Source organism: Phalangium opilio, unplaced genomic scaffold, assembly GCF_054372755.1.
Source record: "Phalangium opilio isolate 3A_F unplaced genomic scaffold, DU_Popi_V2 ptg000048l_1, whole genome shotgun sequence".
Classification (NCBI taxonomy): domain Eukaryota; kingdom Metazoa; phylum Arthropoda; class Arachnida; order Opiliones; family Phalangiidae; genus Phalangium; species Phalangium opilio.
The window spans coordinates 3,047,560-3,067,334 of NW_028324170.1; the positions used below are offsets into that span (position 1 = coordinate 3,047,560).

Here is a 19,775-nt window from a genome sequence, read left to right on the forward strand (position 1 = left end):
TAAAATGATAAAAAAATAAGTAATTTATTGCTAAGCAAGAAGTGATTTCTTTAATGGTGTAATAATTATTACAAAAGTTTTATAACATCCGTTTTAAATTTTTCCCTCTTCAAACATTTTTATTATTCATTATCTAGGTGGGTGGTTTAAAGCTTTTCTAATAGTAAAGTACGTAATTCAAATCTTTTTGAATATAAAAAATTAGTTATAAAATGGCACGTAGTTAACGGAATAGAAAAGAAAATTGCGATTTAATAAATTTCGGCCATAATTAAAACGACTGTCGATGTCCATCCAGTGAAAGGATGGGATCCTTGACCATGGCCATTGATATCGTTGTAATTCTCGAAAACGTATCCAGTTCGTTTATATTCCTTTAATATGTTGGATACGACGTTTTTTCTTAATTCTTTATAAATCCCGAAGGCTTCGTCTTGATAAGGTCCCGGGATTTCGCTGTAGTAATTCAGCGCTTTCAGTACCAAGTAATTCATATTCATCCAGATAGCGCCCCTCCAATAAGGCGGGTCGTGTTCCGTATTGCGTTTCTGATATAGTGGAGCCGTTTTAGCCAAGGATCTTAACCCGTAGTTGGTCCACAAAAGTTTGGGGTTTTTCATATCGGTTAAGACTTTGGAAAGGACTGGGTTTTCAGGTTTAAGGATTTGTAGCATCAATGGGAATAAACTAACGTATCCGAAGCTATTGACGAATTGGTATTTTGGTGGGCTTAAATGCGCGCGGACTTTAGGTGGGTCTGGTTGCGCGGTGCGAGGAGTTATTAATTTAACATCCGGGGTGTGTAAACCATAGTCGCAAAACGATCCGTAACTCGAAGACCAATGAAGTTTTTCCAAGATATCATTGTCTGATAGGTACTTGAAGGTTGTTGCGTAATCTGACCAACTTTCACCTACCATACGGCCAATTTCCTGCATAACATTAGCCGCGAAGGCCATCCAGCAACGCAAATCAACGTGACGTTCGTCATCAGTCGGATCGGAAGCTCTGGGGTAGTCGTCCAAACCGGATGTTAAAGTTTTGGGGTTCAATTCATTGATAGCGCCGGGATTTCGGCCTCTCCAACGATACGTTCCGTATTCTTTACCAATTTGAGTGGTATTGAACCAATTAAACCAGGCCTTTAACCGCGAATAACTTTTCTTAAGAAAGTCAATGTCTTTTTCTATTTCTCCCGTCACCATTCTCCTGACGAGAATATCGTAAGACAATAGTAAAGTCGGTGGGTTAGCGTTTGAATTATGTTGAACGACGAATTCCGCGGGGACCCTAGCTCTAGCTTCGTCTCCTAGTATTAGTTCTCTCGGTATCCAACCATCGGCATTCATGAAATCTAACCAATGTCCTAGGATATCTTTAGTTATAACGGGATCCCAGCGATTTATCACTAAGTTATGAAAACCTTCGTCCCACAAGAAACCCCTTGGGAACGTTGATCTGGACGGAACTGCGGTATATAAACTGGATGCCCAGTATTCGATCGGGTCTTTACTATACTCGGATTGTACGTAAGATTTCCCGTGAAAGTATCCAATACCCCCAATAAGGTTACTAAAAATGGCTTGAGCAATTTCTGTCTCTTCTTTCGAATATCCTTTCAAGGGAAGTTGAAAGACGTCGCTAAACTTATTCTCAAAATTTTCCTTATGCCTTTTTAACTCCTGATCAAAAATATGTCCTTCTAAACGGTTTGGCCGATCTATAAAACTACCCGATTCAAAAACGAGTTCCATGTCAAAAGGGGGAAAGACTGTCACTTGGTGTGCTATAAAGTTGCCTTGTGTGGATTGAGCTTCATCAGGAGGGAAAACGTCACCCCTTAACCCCAAAACTTGTAACTGGTCTTTTATTTTGGATTTAAAAACCGCCAAATTTTGAAGAACCACTTCTTTAAGGTATTGCAGACCATTAGGAGCTATGGTGTTTAGATAATTGAAACGAACAATCCCTCCTTTTTTGGGTATAAAGTGTAGATTGAATGAACCCAAACTTTCAGCATATCCCGCGACAGTTACGAGACGGCCATCATCTTGAATAACGGGTGATATACTTCCATCCCCGTCAGTGGCGATATAGATTAGAAATGAATGGGGAATAGCCATTAGCATGGGAGAACCTTCAGTCTTCTTATTAGGCGTGATGGAGATCCTAGCTGTCCAATCACCACCAAATTTCCCTCCATGCCTTTTAACAAAGGACGTTTTAATTGTTATTGCGTCATCTTCTATCTCTTGGATGCCAAAATTTACTCCGTCATGTTGTAGCCAGCTGTAACGTTTCAAACCATCTCCCAAATCACACCAATGTCTCACTTTTAAGGTGTTATCGATGATTCTTTGGGGAAACCACATTAATCCCACTACTGGAGAGTTTGGGTGTCGCGTTTTCATGCCAAAATAATGCCCGCTTCGATAGCTACCCCAGTATTTTTCATTGGACCCAATTCCTTCTACAGAAACTACTTTGGGTAGATTTATGGGAGTGGTAACAGTATGCTCTATTCGGTAACGATAAGCCAAATATAATCCGACAAAGAAAAATGCGATGCAGTTTGAAACGATGAATAGTTTCAGATTGGACATCTTATCTTTGGAATCATTTTGTTTCTTCGATTTTGATTTTTCCCATTTTTTAATTTTTCCAGTTCCTTCACTAGAACTTTTACCTTCTGGATTTTTTTCATTTTTCTGAACCTTATTCTCCGGAGAATCGTTATTTTTAATGTTTTTTCTTTGTCTTGCCATGTTTATGTTTGTTATGAGCAATTAAATATTAATGAAAATAAATACAATAATGCATAACCCCAGTTACCAGCAGCAAGAAGAGCATACGTTAACAAATCAACATGAATTGATTTACAATTACCCGGTTCCCCGGCGTTTGTTTGGACCTACCACGGCCCACTCGATCACGCTGGTAGAAGCGTGTCCAAAAGCTCCAAAATTTAAAGAATAATTTTACTATGTAGAATTTTCGGCTTTTCGCTCAAAATATCTAATAAATAAATAGGTTTCTTAACACAGTAGCTTGTAACTGATCCATGTACAAACTTATTCCCTCATACTAATGTTTATTCCATTCCCTTATGTTCCTATAATTTTTATATTGTTAGTCTACTTAATCTCATTCATTATACTACACTGTTTCTTAGCCCTATATTCATTAATTAACTTGTTTTTTGCATCTCACTTTGTATCCGATGTTCGTACATAAGCCACTCTGCTGGCTTCACGAACAGTGTTTGACAAATAAATAAATAAATAAAAACACTTTCCAATAAAAACATTTTTGAAAGTCGCGGGTTGTTTTAAAAATTAATTGTGGCTGGCAACCCTGAGGGAAAAATAGACAAAGACCAAAGAAAATATACGCGTGTATCTTCTTTGCAAAGACCAACGAAATCTGCTTTGGTAAAGATTTTTCATTCGGCCATTTTCGTCTCTGGCGTTCGCCCTATTTGTGCACGTGTCGTGTTCAGTTGAAATTAAACTAAACTCTTAATTATCATCATGGGACATCAAAATATATGGTTTTCTCACCCCCGAAAGTTTGGACCCGGTTCTAGATATTGGTAATTATAATTAATCCTTTGCAATTTCCGTTAAATTAAAGATTTACATTGACTCTGAACGTTTCCTTGAATGGCCTTAAGCCTTGGTGAACAATGTGGTCCTTAACCCTAAAATCGCTAATGCTAGGTCTATTTTTGAAAATATTTAAATACATCTAAATAATTTTATTGCCTTCTAGCCGAGTTTGTGCAAACCATCATGGTTTAATCAGGAAGTATGGATTGAATATCTGCCGTCGATGCTTTAGACAGTATGCTGCTGATATTGGTTTCAAGAAGGTAAGTTAATTAGGATATTTTCTTGAAATCTATTTCAAGTTCTCAAGTCTCAACTAACATATAAAACATTTGTTTTATAGTTGGATTAATTGCTGCAGAGGAGATTGAAATTGAAGAACAACCACCAGTTTTCATGGACCAAATATTATTTAATAAGAATATTGAAATGTTAACTATCTGCCAGAGCCATTACTTGTAAATAAAACTTGTTGCTGCTCTTCAATCTCAATAAAAAATTCCACAAAAAATTATTAGTTATTTATTAACGGAATGATCGGAATCCGCAAGCGGGGCAAGCCCAATACAGACAAGGAGGGTTCATACCATTCAGGTGAACACAGGAGGAGAATGGTATGAATTCTCCTAGTCTGTAAACTATGCATGAAATTTTCCCATTCGATCACGCACAGCTTGCGTCGTTCAGTGCGTGATCGAGTGGGCAGTTTATCATTTTCGTTGACTAAAATTTCTCAGAGAGAGAGAGCCTTCCCGCAAAGAAAATATACGCTCCAGGAATGGAAGGTATGTCTCGGGGTTCGGGTTGACAAGGAACTTCCGGTCTATGCAAGTTCGATGTAGCCGGAAATACCTCGGTCGACCGAGCCTACCTTTGGAGCGTACTAGGAGGGGAGAGACAAAAATTTACACTAGAGGAAGCTACAGTTTCCATTCCTGGGGCGTGTATCTTCTTTGCTTCCCGCGACCGCGTTGGGAACTTGGGACAGTCAGGGATGTTTGATATATCGTCGACACTCTATAGGGATCGGCCTCTCTTGACAAAAGGTGGGGTAAAAAAGCGAGCCGTCTCAAAAATCGGACGCCTGGTGTCAGGGAGCAGCGTAACTATATTCATGACGTCAAGTCACGAGAAATTCAAAGGTGGGAAGAAAATGATTTACTGATTGGTTGAAATAAAAATGGCGCAAATTACGAAAGATTGGCCGCGCAATTTCAACGAGTTATCTCAAAATTGCCTTTTCCATACCTTTTCACTCTTTTAAACTGAAAACTATTTGTGAATTAAAATATATTTTTTTAAAATGCCTGGAACTTTTTGTTCCGTTCCTAACTGTGGAGCAAAGTTAAATATCCAAGATTATCCCTTTTTAATTTCCTAAACAGAAAATTCAACACTAAAAAGAAAACATTCACCTATTTATACTAAGTTTAATATCAATTAACTACTACTCACTGAAATAACTTGAAATTTCATACAAATAAATAAGCTTCTCGTTGTTTTCGTCCATGTTTTAATTCCGAACATAACTCTCTAGTCTCTTCATCGTGGTTTTTAAACTTTTATAGGCCTCGCAGAGGGGCAGTACTACTAGCAGACGAATCATCACATAGTTACGATGCTCCCGCAATCCAGATGGCGCTGTCGTCGGCCTCAAAAACTTGCCCCTTTTTTTAACATTACGGGTATAGGAAGAGGCCGATCCCTATAGAGTGTCGATATATCAAACATCCCTGGGACAGTTGGGGAGGACGGATTGTTTTTCCTCGCGTCAGGCACGTTTTTGTTGTAAATATTAGCTAAATTTGGCTTGGATCAGTTTATTAATCGTAAAAATGTAAAATAAAGGATATAATCATAATGGTTTTGAAAATATCGCCTAGAGTATGAGTTTTTGAAATATTCTCTAGGCCTTGGCGAGGTTATTAATTTTACCCCATTTTGATTAGAAGAGAAGACTACCCACTGGGGGGGCGGATTATTTTGACCTAATATTAGAACTTTAGATTTGAATTAGTTTATCTAATTGTCAATAAAGTTCGTTAAATATTTATTCCAAGTTATCTGTAATATTCAGTCCAGATAATACTGAAATATAAAGAAGATAATCCTTACTGGGTGTCAGCTCTCTATAAAATCAAAAACTAGATTGAAAGAGCGGAGTTTTAAAACCAATTGGTTATGTTGGCTGTTTTGCCTGTTTCTGCTCAAGCCTTACCGGCCGGAAGAAATCAGCCAACTGGCATGAATAGATACGTAACTTTAAGCCAATTAGGTGATGGAACGTACGGTAGTGTTGTTTTGGGTCAAAGATTGGATACTGGAGAGAAAGTTGCCATTAAAAGGTGAATAACTCATTCTCGACGCACCTTGGCATTTACATTCACCTTTATCACAAATGAAATCTTAAGATTAGCTATAAAAGTGCCTAAAAACTGCACTTAAAGCACTCCAAATAACAATGCACCGATTCAAAATTGCACGCAACTTAGGCGATGGCACTTATGGGAGTGTTTTGCTCGCACAAAGTGTAGAAAATGGTGAAAAAGTAGCCATTAAGAAGTAGGTTTTCAAAGTAGCCGCGTTTTTAGTTCAGACTAAGTTACAATCTTAAAAGGGGTAAATGAATAACTTTTTCATTAAGACAAGGTCTCTTCTAAGATTGCACTTTGCACTAGTGTAAAGTAGAATTTAGTGTTAAAACTGATGAGATTTTATATCTTTAGAATGAAGAAAAAGTATTATTCTTGGGATGAATGTATGAATCTTAGGGAAGTTAAGGTAAAAATATAAAAATTCATGATTTTAGGCCTAACTTAATCGTAATAGGCCTAATTACTATCATATTCATCAATATTTTATTACATTTTGAGGTCGTTTTTTTCTTGACATAGTCACGAACTATATATAAAAATTTCTCAGTGGTATTTTGAGGTTGCTATAGTAACATACAAGACATTCATTGATTTTTTGCTCCTGCACCTGCTCTCATTTAAGTCCGGATATTTCAAACCCCCATCATTAACGATTAAAGCTCTAGCTAGGCACTGGTCAACCTTGAAAACCTCCCCCCCCCCCAACCTCCAAAAGGGGGACGTTACTTGACATTGATCTCATTTTCATTTAACCTACAAGGTTATCACTGCAAATACACGTAATTTTTATATCCAGGCCTATTTTTATCGACCTATTTTATTGAAAAATAAATAAAAATCAATATTTAAGCCTATTTTAATTTAAAATATTAATATCATAGTCACTTCAAAAACTAAGTCACGCGAATCTAGTCAAACTCAAAGAAGTAATTAGAGAGGACAACACCTTGTATTTTGTTTTTGAATACATGAAAGAAAATTTATATCAACTCATAAAAGATCGGTAAATAAATTAGATCTTTCTCCTGAAACTGTTAGCGGAAAAGTACAGCTAACATAACATTATACTACCTTAAAAGAACTGCCTTTTTCTAAATAGAAAAGGAAAAATATTTAAAAAATAAACGATCTCTTATTACAAAATAATTAGCGTTTTAATTAGTCTTAAAAATAATCAAGGACTACTGCGCCGCCATTGGTTTAGTTACGTCTGCTAACTAGAACCCCTTACCCCTACGGGATTGGTTGAATTCTGACAGGCTGAGGAAGGTAGGGAGGGGTAAGAGGTTCTGGCTAGCAGACGCCAGTAAATCAATGGCGGCACTGTGATTCTCTTTTTTAGGACTAATTAAATCCTAATTATTTTATGATAAGAGATCATTTATTTTTCTTAATATTTAATTCCTTTTTGTATTTAGAAAAAGACCGTTCTTTTAAGATATAATGTTATGTTACCTGTACTTTTACCTTAAAAGAAGTTAACGCGTCTTAAATATTTCAGAGACCGTCCATTTTCCGAGCCAATTATTCGAAACATACTATATCAAATATTTCAAGGGTTGGCTTTCATGCACAAACACGGTTTTTTTCATCGTGATATTAAACCGGAGAATTTATTATGCATGGGACCGGATTTAATTAAAATTGCTGATTTTGGTTTAGCTAGAGAAATACGGTCTAGACCTCCTTACACTGATTACGTTTCAACACGATGGTAAACACGAAACTCCGTTGTCCAATACCACTTAGTAATTTTGTGGTTATATCAATTAAAATTAGGTACCGAGCCCCAGAAGTTCTTTTAAGATCTACAAATTATAGTTCGCCTATCGATATATGGGCGGTTGGTTGTATTATGTCGGAATTATATACACTTCAACCCCTTTTCCCTGGACGTTCCGAAATTGATCAGATATTCAGGATATGTTCGGTTTTGGGAACTCCTGATAAAGTAATTAAGGAAAATCATAGCTAACATAACATTATACCTTCAAAGAACGGCCTTTTTCTAAATATGAAAGGAAAAACATTAAAAAATAAATAAATGATCACTTATTACAAAATAATTTGCATTTATTTAGTCTTAAAAATGAGGACTACTGCGCCGCCATTGCTTTAGTGATGTCCGATAGCCAGAAACTCTTACTCCTACGGGATTGGTTGATTTCTCACAGGCTGAGAGAGGTTCTGGCTAGCAGACTCCACTATAGAGTGCTGTCAGAAGCGCCGGTGTGACGTCACCCATGCTGTTTTCCCATAAAGAAAAAACGGTAACTGTCATGGCCGCCCATTGCTAAAGGCAGACTCGTGACGTTTAACCTTGGATCTGACGTCACAACTGACAGCACTCTATAACAATGGCGGCGCAGTAGCCCTCGTTTTTAAGACTAATTAAATGCTAATTATTTTATAGTAAGAGATCATTTATTTCTTTTTATATTTAGAAAAAGGCCGTTCTTTTAAAGGGCTCCTTCGGACCCTTAGACACATGGCCCCGCGGATTTCCGAGCCCCCCTACCTAGCCAGAGAGAGGAAGAGTACTGAGGAAGATCGTCTATGAAGAGGGGATGGAAATCCGCGGGGCCATGTGTCTAAGGGTCCGAAGGAGCCCTTTAAAGTATAATGTTATGTTACCTGAACCTTACCTTTAATAACAAACCCTAAAAATTTCATTATGTCTAAAAAAATTGCGTCCAACAGAAAGATTGGCCTGAAGGATATTCCTTGGCTAATAACATGAACTTTAGGTTTCCCCAGTTCTCTGAAATGCCATTATCGAGTATCGTAACAAATACAGGCAAAGAAGGTTTAGCTATTTTGAAAGATATGCTAAGATGGAACCCAGCAAAACGTCCGACGGCCATATCGGCTTTGAGACACCCTTATTTTCAAGCTGGGCAACGTTCTTCTCTTCAGGGAAATACTTTGAAATCAGGGTCACAATTTAAAAGTCATCATTATCACGGAAGCGCAATTTGGAGAACTAAAAACGCTGCTAGGGAAACAGATATTGATGAATTACTCAATAAAGCCAATTACGGCAGTTTAAATAAACGTAGATTGAGTAAACAACCATCTTGGGAAGAACTCTTAGAGTCTGATAGCCCCTCAATTGGAGATGACATAGAAAAAAGGTATATTGGGGTCGTAATTAATAATTACATAAGTTTATGATAATTGCCGGTATTTGTAACATTTTTTAAATTGATTCAGTCTTTCAAGACAAACAGACGAACTTCGAAATACGGGAAATAAAACGAGAATGTCAGCTAAGGAGCATTATTTAATGAAAGCTCGCTACGTAGCTGGTCAAAACACTCGTAATGTTATCAATCAGGATAATACTATTGATACTGGGGTTTATGGTATTGTTGGGAAAGGTACTAACAGTAACAACCATGGATAAAGAATGCGCGTGAGGAAATTTGTTTTCACGCGACAGGATCGGCAACTCCCTATCTCGAGCGACAGCTTATTCTGTATATACTCTGTTACAACATCGGTTGTCAGCATGCGCAAACCTAGGTCTCTATTTAACGTAGCTTTGTACGTGCTGTCAAGAGACAAAAAACTTCAGGATCTTCAGGATTTAAAATCGTTTAAAATATCCTAAAATTTTTTGTCTCTTGTCAGCACGCGCAAAGCTAGATTACATAGAGACCTAGCATTGTGCGTGCTGACAACCGATGTTGTAACAGAGTATATACAGAATAAGCTGTCGTTCGAGATAGGGAGTTGCCGATCCTATAGCGTGAAAACAAATTTCCGCAAGCGCATTCTTTATCCATGGTAACAACTACTAATCGGTACCAATATTAACCTTAAAATGCTTTTTAAACGACGATTTTTCATTTAGGAAACTATAATTCCAATTTTATGCCATCATTAGCTGAAAAAAATTCTGCTAAAAATGCTGGACAAGATAATATCTACGGAAGAGTTTCAAACTTGAGTTATCATATACCAGGGAAAACCGATTGGGCCGCTAAGTAAGTTTTGTTTAAGGCTGTTTTTAAGTATTTAAAATTAATTATTAATAAGTTATCTTTTATGATTAGGTATCTGAAATAATTTTAGATACTCGAGACGAAAGTGTTTTCACTTTCCTTACGAGACTTTTTGTGATAAGGTTTGGTTAAAATTAATTGGGGTTTTTTTTTTTAATTTATTTGTTTATTCAGATTTAACAGTATTTTTAACTTAAATCTGTCGTAGTTACGTCTATGTCAATCTAAAAACTTTTTGAAACCCACCGTTTAGTTTAGTATTAGTGAAGAAACGGCCCCAACTCTGGCGGCCATCTTGGATTAATATCTACAGATATTAATCGAAAATGAACCCGACTCTGACGGCCATCTTGGATTAATGACTATTTATCAAAAATGGCCCCAACTCTGGCGGCCATCTTGGATTAATATCTACAGATATTAATCAAAAATGGCCCCGACTCTGACGGCCATCTTGGATTAATATATACAGATATTAATCGAAAATGAACCCGACTCTGACGGCCATCTTGGATTAATGACTATTTATCAAAAATGGCCCCAACTCTGGCGGCCATCTTGGATTAATATCTACAGATATTAATCGAAAATGAACCCGACTCTGACGGCCATCTTGGATTAATATCTACAGATATTAATCGAAAATGAACCCGACTCTGACGGCCATCTTGGATTAATGACTATTTATCAAAAATGGCCCCGAGTCTGGCGGCCATCTTGGATTAATATATACAGATATTAATCAAAAATGGCCCCGACTCTGACGGCCATCTTGGATTAATGACTATTTATCAAAAATGGCCCCAACTCTGGCGGCCATCTTGGATTAATATCTATCTGTATAGTCACTACTACTTAGTTGAGGAGAAAGTGTTAAATTTTAATGGTTTTTAATTATGAGTTTTTCCAGGGAAAGTTAAATATTTAAATTTTTGCTCTAATTATTAATCAACTAAACGAAACTTCAAAAACCGTCTGTACAAATTGAAATTCTACATATCACTTAAAATAGTTTAAAACGGCACATCTATTAAGAAATCTAGTCATTTTAATAAAAAGAAAATGATAATTATTTTAATTAAAACTTAACTTCGTGAAAGGGAAAAAAATATTTATTAGTTTATTTTCTATATAAATCAGAAAATATCGAAGAGATAACAATTTACAAAGGTGCATTTGATTGAAATAAACAATTCAACAACTGTATGATTACAAAAAAAAAAAAAATATCACAAATAATTTGACCTATTTTTTAGGCCTATAAATGATGCTAGGATATAGTATGAAATACTTTTAAATTTAAGCCAGATTAATACCAAGCTATTTTGGTTGGTAACTTAATTGGTTCTCTCAAAGACGTTTTAAGCAGACAACTGTGGGTGTGGGCCCTAAAATTTTGCAGTGGTAAATTCATTTGGGCTGGAAATAAGCACAGGACACACTGGACATTTTGACCAATAACTTTTTCCGAAGTTTTGATAGCTTGACTATAAAGATGCGACCATATTTTTGCACACTCCAGCGGACAATATTCTATAAATTTTCCACTGGACATTCGTCCTTCAAGAAATTTTACTTATCTCCAGCTCTGTGGAATTCCGCTTACCAGCCTTAGAAATAATAATTTTTTTAAACTGGTCATATGACCAGTAGAGCCAAAGCGCTTTTAATAAAAAAACGGGGCATAGAGTAATGTCAGTTCTACTATGCAAACGTCATACCATAGAGCAGTGTCGGTAGAGGGGGTAGTAGACTGTTTATCCCTCCCTCTAGGCGCGCTTTTGTAAGAGGGGATACTGTACGCGCCTGGTAGGGGGGATGACACTTAGCTAAGAGATAGAAGGGTATGACGTTTGCATACGTAGAACTGACATTACTCTCTTAGCTCAGTGTCATCCCCCCTACCAGGCGCGTACAGTATCCCCTCTTACAAAAGCGCGCCTAGAGGGAGGGATAAACAGTCTACTCCCCTCTCTACCGACACTACTCTATTGGCCATTTGTAACGGTGAAAGCTTGGAAAGTTTTTAATTTATAGAGTGGTCACAGGGCCAGTAGACGCCCGGGAATTTAATTTAAAATTAACTGTTCCAGCTAAGTGGTCCAGTACCACCGCGCCCTTTTTCTCATCCTGCCGCTTACCATCTCAGTTAAAACACTACCCAATAGCGACTAGACTTTGATGATTAGGGGGGGGGGGGGAAGGATGCGGAAGTATAGACCGCCCGCCATTTTTCCCAGCATTCCCCCCCCCCATTTCTAGCGTCCCATTGGACCTATTTTTCTCAAATTTCGCATCCTTCCCCCATCATTCTTACCAACCGAAATTGCCAGGTGTTCCTGGCTCAACACCGAAATTACATCTCATAGGGGGAAATGTATGATATTTATATAAGTTTTGAAAAACATGATTATTTTATATATATATATATATATATGCTATATTTACGATGAGATTTTTTTTTTTTTTTCGATTCAAAGTTTGTTTTTAAAAGCCTAGTTATTAATCTTGACTAAATTATTGCCGAATTTGTACTTCGGAAGACGCTAAAAATAATTATAAAAACAATTAAGGAAGTGGGCGTTTCTTATTTCGTTTTTTTTTTCTTTTTTTTTTAAGAATGCAAGGTTGTCTTAATCTTATCTAATTTCTCCATTAATTTGGAGTGTAAAAACATAGTAGCTAATATTCCATCTTCAATTAAAACCGGATCTTTAGGTCCATACCAGATTAACTGGTCTGTTAATGTTGTTAATCGTCCACCTGTTAAATAAAATTATTTATTATTAATGTTAGTTTAGTCTATGGTGTTTTTTTCATTAGTTATTTATGCACCAGCAGCCACTAGAATAGCGTTTCCCGCGCAAATATCCCATTTTTTAATGTTGGTAACGTGAACGTAGGCGGTAGCATTCCCGGATAGAACTTGAAGAGCTTTGTATCCTTAAAATTTTAATGTTTAAGATGAATTTTTAAGTTATTTTTGGTATCTTTGACCAATTATTACCAGCTCCCCCGGCTGGTATAACTTTAGCGGTAGTTCCAAATGCATCCTTAGCGACTTTCTCGACATCTCCTTGGTGAGATCTAGAAACTATGATTTTGGGATTTTCCATGGAGGGATTTTTTGCAATTTCTACATTGGGGGAAATTCCGTGGCCAATCCAAGCCCAGATAGTTTTATTCGAAAAGGGTAAGTGGATGACTCCTATGACTGGTTTTCCTTGAATTGCCACGCAAACCATGGTAGTGACGTATTGCTGAAGGTTTTCTATAAAATTTTGGGTTATTAAGCTAAATGTTTTGAATACTTGGCTTTATTTTTACCGGTGTATTCTTGCGTGGCATCTAAGGGGTCAATCCAGACTGTTATGTCATTGAGAGATACTTTCATATCTTCTTTAACAACCTTATCAATGGCTGCGACTATACCAGCATTTGAGACACTCGCTTTTGAGTTTTTGGACCAGGAACTGTCTTTTTCTTCAGAAATAACCTAGTTTAAGTAAATTTGTGGTCATTTATTTTGGGGTTAACGAGGGAGAAACTACTTGTTTCTTATACTCTTATATTCGGGAACGCGGACTGTAAGGCTTGCATCATAGCTCTATGAGATTTGAGGTCACCGTCAGTTAAGGGGTCATTGGCGCCTTCTTTAGTTTTGCCCTTGCTGGTCTCTTTAAGTTCAAGACCCTGACGAACTTCTCGAACTTCCTTGCCACCTATTTCAGCCACTTCGATGCCAACCGCGAGGAGTCTTTTCAAGCTTACAGTTTCGTAGGAAGGAGGCGGACTAGCGCTGTCCATGTAAACATAAATAAAGAAGAAAACTAGAGCCAAAAGTACGACTAATCCGAAAGGATTTAGTCTTATGACGTTTCCAAACATTTTGGCTGATGTTGTTGCGGTATAATTTTATAGATTTTTCGACATAATTTCGTTCAAAATAACGACCTACGTCTACGACCGCAACAACAATACCACATGGTTATGGACTTCTAATTCATGAGACGCTGGCTTGGAGCAATAGTGATTGGAGACTTGCATTTTGCACGATGGTCTTTAGGACCTCATACACTGATCCCACTACAATTATTGCTCCATGCACCATGCTAGTGGTAAATCAATATAGCTGAACCTGAACTGAAGGGAACTATTCGTCTGCTCATCTAAATTTTACTGTTTAGTTTTGGAAATAAATTTTACCTAAACGGGTAACTCAGCTCCCTAAAATGATATTTTTCTGAATTATTTGAAGGTAATAACACATAATTAAAAATAACATATAATATAAGTTATTTAATTCATATTAACCCGAAATGGAATTAAATTAAGCCTATTTTAATGGATATCTAAGTTATTGAATGTGAACTAGGCTTAGCCTTGGCTATTGAAAAATGTCGATCCCTAAGCCTTGGCTATTGAAAAAATGTCGATCGCTAAGCCAGGCCTTGGCTATTGAAAAAATGTTGATCGCTAAGCCTTGGCTATTGAAAAAATGTTGATCGCTAAGCCTTGGCTATTGAAAAAAGCTCGATCGCTAAGCCTTGGCTATTTGAAAAATGCCGATCGCTAAAACTTGGCTTTTGAAAGATGCCGATCGCTAAGCCTTGGCTTTTGAAAGATGCCGATCGCTAAGCCTTGGCTTTTGAAAGATGCCGATCGCTAAGCCTTGGCTTTTGAAACATGTCGATCGCTAAGCCTTGGCTTTTGAAAGATGTCAAACGCTAAGCCTTGGTTAATTATTAGTGTCGTCCGTGGGTGATTAAAAAAATGGATGACACCTTTGAAGAAACTGACAGCGAAATTAAGGACCACAGAAATCGTATTAGACTCGAAAGAACTTATTCGAGATACAGTAGCAAGACTGAGGAAGATCAAGTCGATGCTCTTCCCAAAGAAATTGAATTCTCATGGCTAGATCAGATTGCCATAGTTGTCTCTATTGGGAGTTACTTTTTTGACACCATCACCGATGGTCTGGTGGCCTTTTTCCATCATCGAGATGGAAACACTGCCTATTTTGCCTTAACACTCGCTTTTATCATTGTGCCAACACTCACCATGACTGCCTTCAGTTTAAGATGGTACATCATGGACTCCAAAGAACCCAAGGCTCCTAAAGTAACAAAGTTACAATGGGCTGTCAGGGTTTTCTTCCTGTTACTACAACTAGGACCAATTTTACGATATGTTGATGCCTTATTATTTGGAAGAAAAGTTAAGCAATCCGAGGAGGGGGAAGACAAAACGTACAACTATGAATGCATGACTTATGAAGATGCAGATGCGACTTTGTTGCGTTTGTTTGAAAGTTTTTTAGAAGCTGCGCCTCAGTTAGTCCTACAAATTTATATCATGGCTCAACCTTTTGATATTGAAGACAGCAAATGGACTAGTAACTATTTATTATTTTAATAGGCTAACTTTTCCGTAGTTTATTTATTTTCTTTATAATTTGAAACCTTTAGTTTATATTCAAACTGTTGGTGTTTGTGGTTCATTAACTTCATTAGCTTGGTTAGTTTTTGTTTCTATTATTTTTCCCCCCTCCGTATTTAACTTTTTTGAAGTGTTATTAAGAATTAAATGAAAATTTAGGAGTTTAGTGGCTCAACATCGCACCATGAGACTTTCAATGAGATATGCCAAAAACCTTTCTTGGAGAGGAACAATTGTTATGTTTCTTTGGAGATTATTTGTGGTAGCATCGCGTGTCATTGCCCTAGGCTTATTTGCGTCACTATTCCCTTATCATTTTGTGTGGATCATGATCTTACGTTGGATTATCATGACTTCATGGATAATTTCCCTAAAGACTGAATTCTGCGACTCAAAGTATTTTCATAATATTCTTAGCTTGGAAGCTGTGGTTGAATTTCGATTGTTTGATTAGGTGTGAAGAATACATTTACAATTCTGTTTTGGGTGCTGTGTTCCTATTTTGTTACTTTAATCCTAAAAACGATGATACAAGATGGCGGTATATCATCTATTACCTCTATACCTTTACGGAAAACGCTATTTTGATGGGAGTTTGGTATACATTCAGTTCGGCACACCTGTGGTATCGTTTTCCCGCCATAATATCTCATTTCCTTAGTTTCTTCATGGGTTTGGTCTTTATGGTAAGTTTATTTTACCACATTTTCTATCGTAACTAACGTAATTTTTACTATTTTAATCTTCTAGGCTCTTTACTACTTATTACTCCATCCATCTAAGAAGTCTAAACTTCTGTCCCTAAACGCGCCAATTTATAAGGACACTAAAAATGGCAATGGTAAAAGTCCCAATGTGGAACGTACAAAGTATAAGGATAACATTTCAAATTCGTCAACTCTCCCTGAAGTTGGTTTGTTTGAACCACCAATCTCTAGTGATTTTCATCATCTAGAATTAAGCGACAATGATGATGACGGAGCCAAGAATCAGAATTCTTATATGAAAATTATGGCTCAAATACATGATGAAAAACCCATCGGTACCGCTGTTTAAAAACAATTAAAAAACTTTAGCAAATGTTTTTATTATTATAACATTTTTTTTACAATATGATGGTAGAAAAACTAAACTAGGCATAACGCTGAGAAGTATTTTTTATATTATAATTATGATGGCAATAATATAATGTTGGTGCGATTTGTTTTTAGGAAATTTATCACTTTTTTTATTATTGAAGACCATGAGCTGTAGGTCTTAAGCCAAATAAATTTCAGGTAGGATTGCACTTTACGTGACCCACCCAACTAACAATGGTTTCTAGTTAATTGGACCATGAGGAGTCCGAAAAAAATAGTTAAAAAATTATTTGGCCGCCGCAAGTTGGTCAAAAAAATTTTTGAAAATTTTAAAATCCATGCACTTACCGCCATTGAAGTCGCTATCCGCTTAACGCATTCTGCACTCAATCTTGCAAAATAATCCGAGGGTGACTGTGAAAAATTGACGTACTCGCGCCGGAGTTATAGCTATGGAATTTTTTAAGCTTACGGAAACCGTTTATTTCTGATAAAAGGACGGAAATATAAATGCGAGAAAAACTGAAATGTTTTGGGAAAATCGTTGAATTTTTTGGGAATTCGATAATTGATAACGGTAAATTTTGGAAAAAGCCGTCAAATTATTCGGGGATTTTTTTTTAATTCACTCAACATTATTTTGTAAAATGTGTCAAATCCTTGGGATATTTGTCAAATGTGAATGGGAGTACAACTATATTTTGGAAAAGGCGCCAATTTATTTCAGCTATATTTTGGAAAAGGCGACAAACTATTGGTCAATTAACAATCCTTGGTAAATTTGATTTTTTGGTAAAAAAATTTGAAATAAAAGGCGTAGAGCTATTGCAACTATGTTTTAGAAAAGGTGTTAAATTATAGGGAAATTAGCAAATGTCAACGTCAATATTTCTGAAAAGGAGTCTAGTTTTTTTGCAACTATATTTTGGGAAAGGCAACAAATTATTGAGAAAGTACCAAATGTCAACATCAATATTTTGGAAAAGGCGTCAATTTATTTCAACAATATTTCGGAAAAGGCGACAAATTATTGGGCAGCTAGTAAATGTCAACATCAATATATTGGAAAAGGCTTCAATTTATTTCAGCTATATTTTGGAAAAGGCGTCAATTTATTTCAACTATATTTTGGAAAAGGCGTCAATTTATTTCAACTATATTTTGGAAAAGGCGTCAATTTATTTCAACTATATTTTGGAAAAGGCGTCAATTTATTTCAACTATATTTTGGAAAAGGCGTCAATTTATTTCAACAATATTTCGGAAAAGGCGACAAATTATTGGGCAGTTAGTAAATGTCAACATCAATATATTGGAAAAGGCTTCAATTTATTTCAGCTATATTTTGGAAAAGGCGTCAATTTATTTCAACTATATTTTGGAAAAGGCGTCAATTTATTTCAACTATATTTTGGAAAAGGCGTCAATTTATTTCAACTATATTTTGGAAAAGGCGTCAATTTATTTCAACTATATTTTGGAAAAGGCGTCAATTTATTTCAACTATATTTTGGAAAAGGCGTCAATTTATTTCAACTATATTTTGGAAAAGGCGTCAATTTATTTCAACTATATTTTGGAAAAGGCGTCAATTTATTTCAACTATATTTTGGAAAAGGCGTCAATTTATTTCAACTATATTTTGGAATAGGTGTCAATTTATTTCAACTATATTTTGGAAAAGGCGTCAATTTATTTCAACTATATTTTGGGAAAGGCGTTAATTTATTTCAACTATATTTTGGAAAAGGCGACAAACTATTGGTCAATTAACAAACGTCAACATCAATATTTTGGAAGTCATTGCAACTATATTTTGGAAAGAGTGCCTATTTTTAGGCAATTTGATAAATGTAAACACCTTTTCAAAAATATCGTCCTTTACATTTACCAAATTCAGAAATAATTTGATGTCTTTTCCAAAATATCGTCCTTCACATTTACCAAACTCAGGAATAATTTGACGTCTTTTCCAAAATTTTGTCCTTCACATTTATCAAATCCAGGGATAATTTGACGGCTTTTCCAAAATATCGTCCTTCACATTTATCAAATTCCCGAATAATGACACATATTTCAAAATATCGTCCTTCACATTTGTCAAATTCCCGAATAATATGACACCTTTTCCAAAATTTCGTCCTTCATATTTATCAAATTCCCAAATAATTTGCCACCTTTTTCAGAATATCGTCCTTCACATTTATCAAATTCAGGAATAATTTGACACGTTTTCCAAAATATCGTCCTTCACATTTGTCAAATTCTCTAATAATATGACACCTTTTCCAAAATATCGTCCTTCATATTTGTCAAATTCCCGAATAATATGACACCTTTTCCAAAATATCGTCTTTCATATTTATCAAATTCCCAAATAATTTGACACCTTTTCCAAAATATCGTCATTCACATTTATCAAATTCCCGAATAATTTGACACCTTTTCCAAAATATCGTCCTTCATATTTATCAAATTCCCGAATAATTTGACACCTTTCCAAAATATCGTCATTCACATTTATCAAATTCCCGAATAATTTGACACCTTTTCCAAAATATCGTCCATCACATTTATCAAATTCCCAAAAAAAATTGACGGCATTTTTCTCTCATTATATTTCCGTCCTTTTATCAGAAATAAACGGTTTCCGTAAGCTTAAAAAATTCCATAGCTATAACTCCGGCGCGAGTACGTCAATTTTTCACAGTCACCCTCGGATTATTTTGCAAGATTGAGTGCAGAATGATAGCGACTTCAATGGCGGTAAGTGCATGGATTTTAAAATTTTCAAAAAATTTTTTGACCAACTTGCGGCGGCCAAATAATTTTTTAACTATTTTTTTCGGACTCCTCATGGTCCAATTAACTAGAAACCATTGTTAGTTGGGTGGGTCACGTAAAGTGCAATCCTACCAAATTTCAGCCTTTTCAAAAATATTACTAAATTCTATATGTTTTTATTGCTAAATGTTCGAAATTATTGCTAATTAGATGGTTTATTGCCACCTTTTCCACAATACTGATTCGATCACGCGTTATAGCGAGCCGCACGGCCGGGCTGCTTGAGCTTTTGTCGGTGAGCGCGTGTGCGTGATCGAGTGGGCTATGCCTTATGACAGCTTCACAGCAGGGAAATTAGCTGAGCCAGTTTAAAAAATTAAATGCTTGGGGATCTACTAGCCTTGTGGCCACATAATTAATCACGTTCATATGTTACCCATTCTAAGTGGCCAGTGTCCAGTTTTTTTTAATTAAGTGCTT

General features: G+C 36.1%; 5 protein-coding genes across 13 annotated transcripts; 3 read left to right on the top strand and 2 right to left on the bottom strand.

Moving 5' to 3' along the window:
- Nucleotides 1-23: 23 nt before the first annotated feature.
- GCS1 (mannosyl-oligosaccharide glucosidase) lies at nucleotides 24-2,927 on the bottom strand. The gene has a single exon (XM_089839388.1). It carries the CDS (start codon nucleotides 2,763-2,765, stop codon nucleotides 252-254), a length of 2,514 nt encoding a protein of 837 aa, XP_089695514.1. The 5' UTR covers nucleotides 2,766-2,927; the 3' UTR covers nucleotides 24-251.
- Nucleotides 2,928-3,430: 503 nt separating this feature from the next.
- On the top strand, nucleotides 3,431-4,299 carry RpS29 (ribosomal protein S29). Its single transcript, XM_089839414.1, has 3 exons — nucleotides 3,431-3,592; nucleotides 3,772-3,871; nucleotides 3,952-4,299. Exons 1-3 carry the CDS (start codon nucleotides 3,531-3,533, stop codon nucleotides 3,958-3,960), a joined length of 171 nt encoding a protein of 56 aa, XP_089695540.1. The 5' UTR covers nucleotides 3,431-3,530; the 3' UTR covers nucleotides 3,961-4,299.
- Nucleotides 4,300-4,594: 295 nt separating this feature from the next.
- Nucleotides 4,595-12,785, top strand: LOC149673720 (serine/threonine-protein kinase ICK-like). Of its 9 annotated transcripts, none has more exons than XM_089839395.1 (10): nucleotides 4,595-5,529; nucleotides 5,686-5,953; nucleotides 6,335-6,389; nucleotides 6,865-6,986; nucleotides 7,485-7,697; nucleotides 7,763-7,934; nucleotides 8,684-9,117; nucleotides 9,197-9,363; nucleotides 9,840-9,972; nucleotides 10,042-12,785. In XM_089839395.1, the coding sequence occupies exons 2-10, from the start codon at nucleotides 5,790-5,792 to the stop codon at nucleotides 10,052-10,054; spliced, it is 1,473 nt and encodes a 490-aa protein (XP_089695521.1). In that variant the 5' UTR covers nucleotides 4,595-5,529; nucleotides 5,686-5,789; the 3' UTR covers nucleotides 10,055-12,785. The 9 variants fall into 9 exon arrangements, with proteins under 9 accessions (XP_089695521.1, XP_089695522.1, XP_089695523.1 ...); XM_089839396.1 differs by having other exon boundaries at nucleotides 4,595-5,492; XM_089839397.1 differs by having other exon boundaries at nucleotides 4,595-5,396.
- Nucleotides 11,085-14,011, bottom strand: LOC149673721 (putative inositol monophosphatase 3). The gene is made up of 5 exons (XM_089839411.1): nucleotides 13,555-14,011; nucleotides 13,318-13,486; nucleotides 12,998-13,261; nucleotides 12,826-12,933; nucleotides 11,085-12,753 (listed from the first exon to the last, which is right to left on the bottom strand). Exons 1-5 carry the CDS (start codon nucleotides 13,876-13,878, stop codon nucleotides 12,605-12,607), a joined length of 1,014 nt encoding a protein of 337 aa, XP_089695537.1. The 5' UTR covers nucleotides 13,879-14,011; the 3' UTR covers nucleotides 11,085-12,604.
- Nucleotides 14,012-14,093: 82 nt separating this feature from the next.
- On the top strand, nucleotides 14,094-19,482 carry LOC149673722 (XK-related protein 6-like). Its single transcript, XM_089839404.1, has 7 exons — nucleotides 14,094-14,248; nucleotides 14,740-15,388; nucleotides 15,462-15,510; nucleotides 15,592-15,828; nucleotides 15,887-16,118; nucleotides 16,183-16,709; nucleotides 19,438-19,482. Exons 2-6 carry the CDS (start codon nucleotides 14,764-14,766, stop codon nucleotides 16,486-16,488), a joined length of 1,449 nt encoding a protein of 482 aa, XP_089695530.1. The 5' UTR covers nucleotides 14,094-14,248; nucleotides 14,740-14,763; the 3' UTR covers nucleotides 16,489-16,709; nucleotides 19,438-19,482.
- The last annotated feature ends 293 nt before the right edge of the window (nucleotides 19,483-19,775 follow it).

Bases quoted from the DNA above. Each gene is read 5' to 3' on its own strand.
- GCS1 (XM_089839388.1), bottom strand. From the start codon at position 2,765: ATGGCAAGACAAAGAAAAAACATTAAAAATAACGATTCTCCGGAGAAT.
- RpS29 (XM_089839414.1), top strand. From the start codon at position 3,531: ATGGGACATCAAAATATATGGTTTTCTCACCCCCGAAAGTTTGGACCC. The intron at 3,593-3,771 runs GTAATTATAATT...ATTGCCTTCTAG, and splicing joins GGACCCGGTTCTAGATATTG to CCGAGTTTGTGCAAACCATC.
- LOC149673720 (XM_089839395.1), top strand. From the start codon at position 5,790: ATGTTGGCTGTTTTGCCTGTTTCTGCTCAAGCCTTACCGGCCGGAAGA. The intron at 7,698-7,762 runs GTAAACACGAAA...AATTAAAATTAG, and splicing joins GATTACGTTTCAACACGATG to GTACCGAGCCCCAGAAGTTC. The intron at 9,364-9,839 runs GTACTAACAGTA...TTTTTCATTTAG, and splicing joins TTATGGTATTGTTGGGAAAG to GAAACTATAATTCCAATTTT.
- LOC149673721 (XM_089839411.1), bottom strand. From the start codon at position 13,878: ATGTTTGGAAACGTCATAAGACTAAATCCTTTCGGATTAGTCGTACTT. The intron at 12,934-12,997 runs GTAATAATTGGT...TAAAATTTTAAG, and splicing joins TATACCAGCCGGGGGAGCTG to GATACAAAGCTCTTCAAGTT. The intron at 12,754-12,825 runs GTGCATAAATAA...TTTATTTAACAG, and splicing joins CGCTATTCTAGTGGCTGCTG to GTGGACGATTAACAACATTA.
- LOC149673722 (XM_089839404.1), top strand. From the start codon at position 14,764: ATGGATGACACCTTTGAAGAAACTGACAGCGAAATTAAGGACCACAGA. The intron at 15,511-15,591 runs GTTAGTTTTTGT...ATGAAAATTTAG, and splicing joins TCATTAACTTCATTAGCTTG to GAGTTTAGTGGCTCAACATC. The intron at 15,829-15,886 runs GTATTTTCATAA...TTGTTTGATTAG, and splicing joins ACTGAATTCTGCGACTCAAA to GTGTGAAGAATACATTTACA.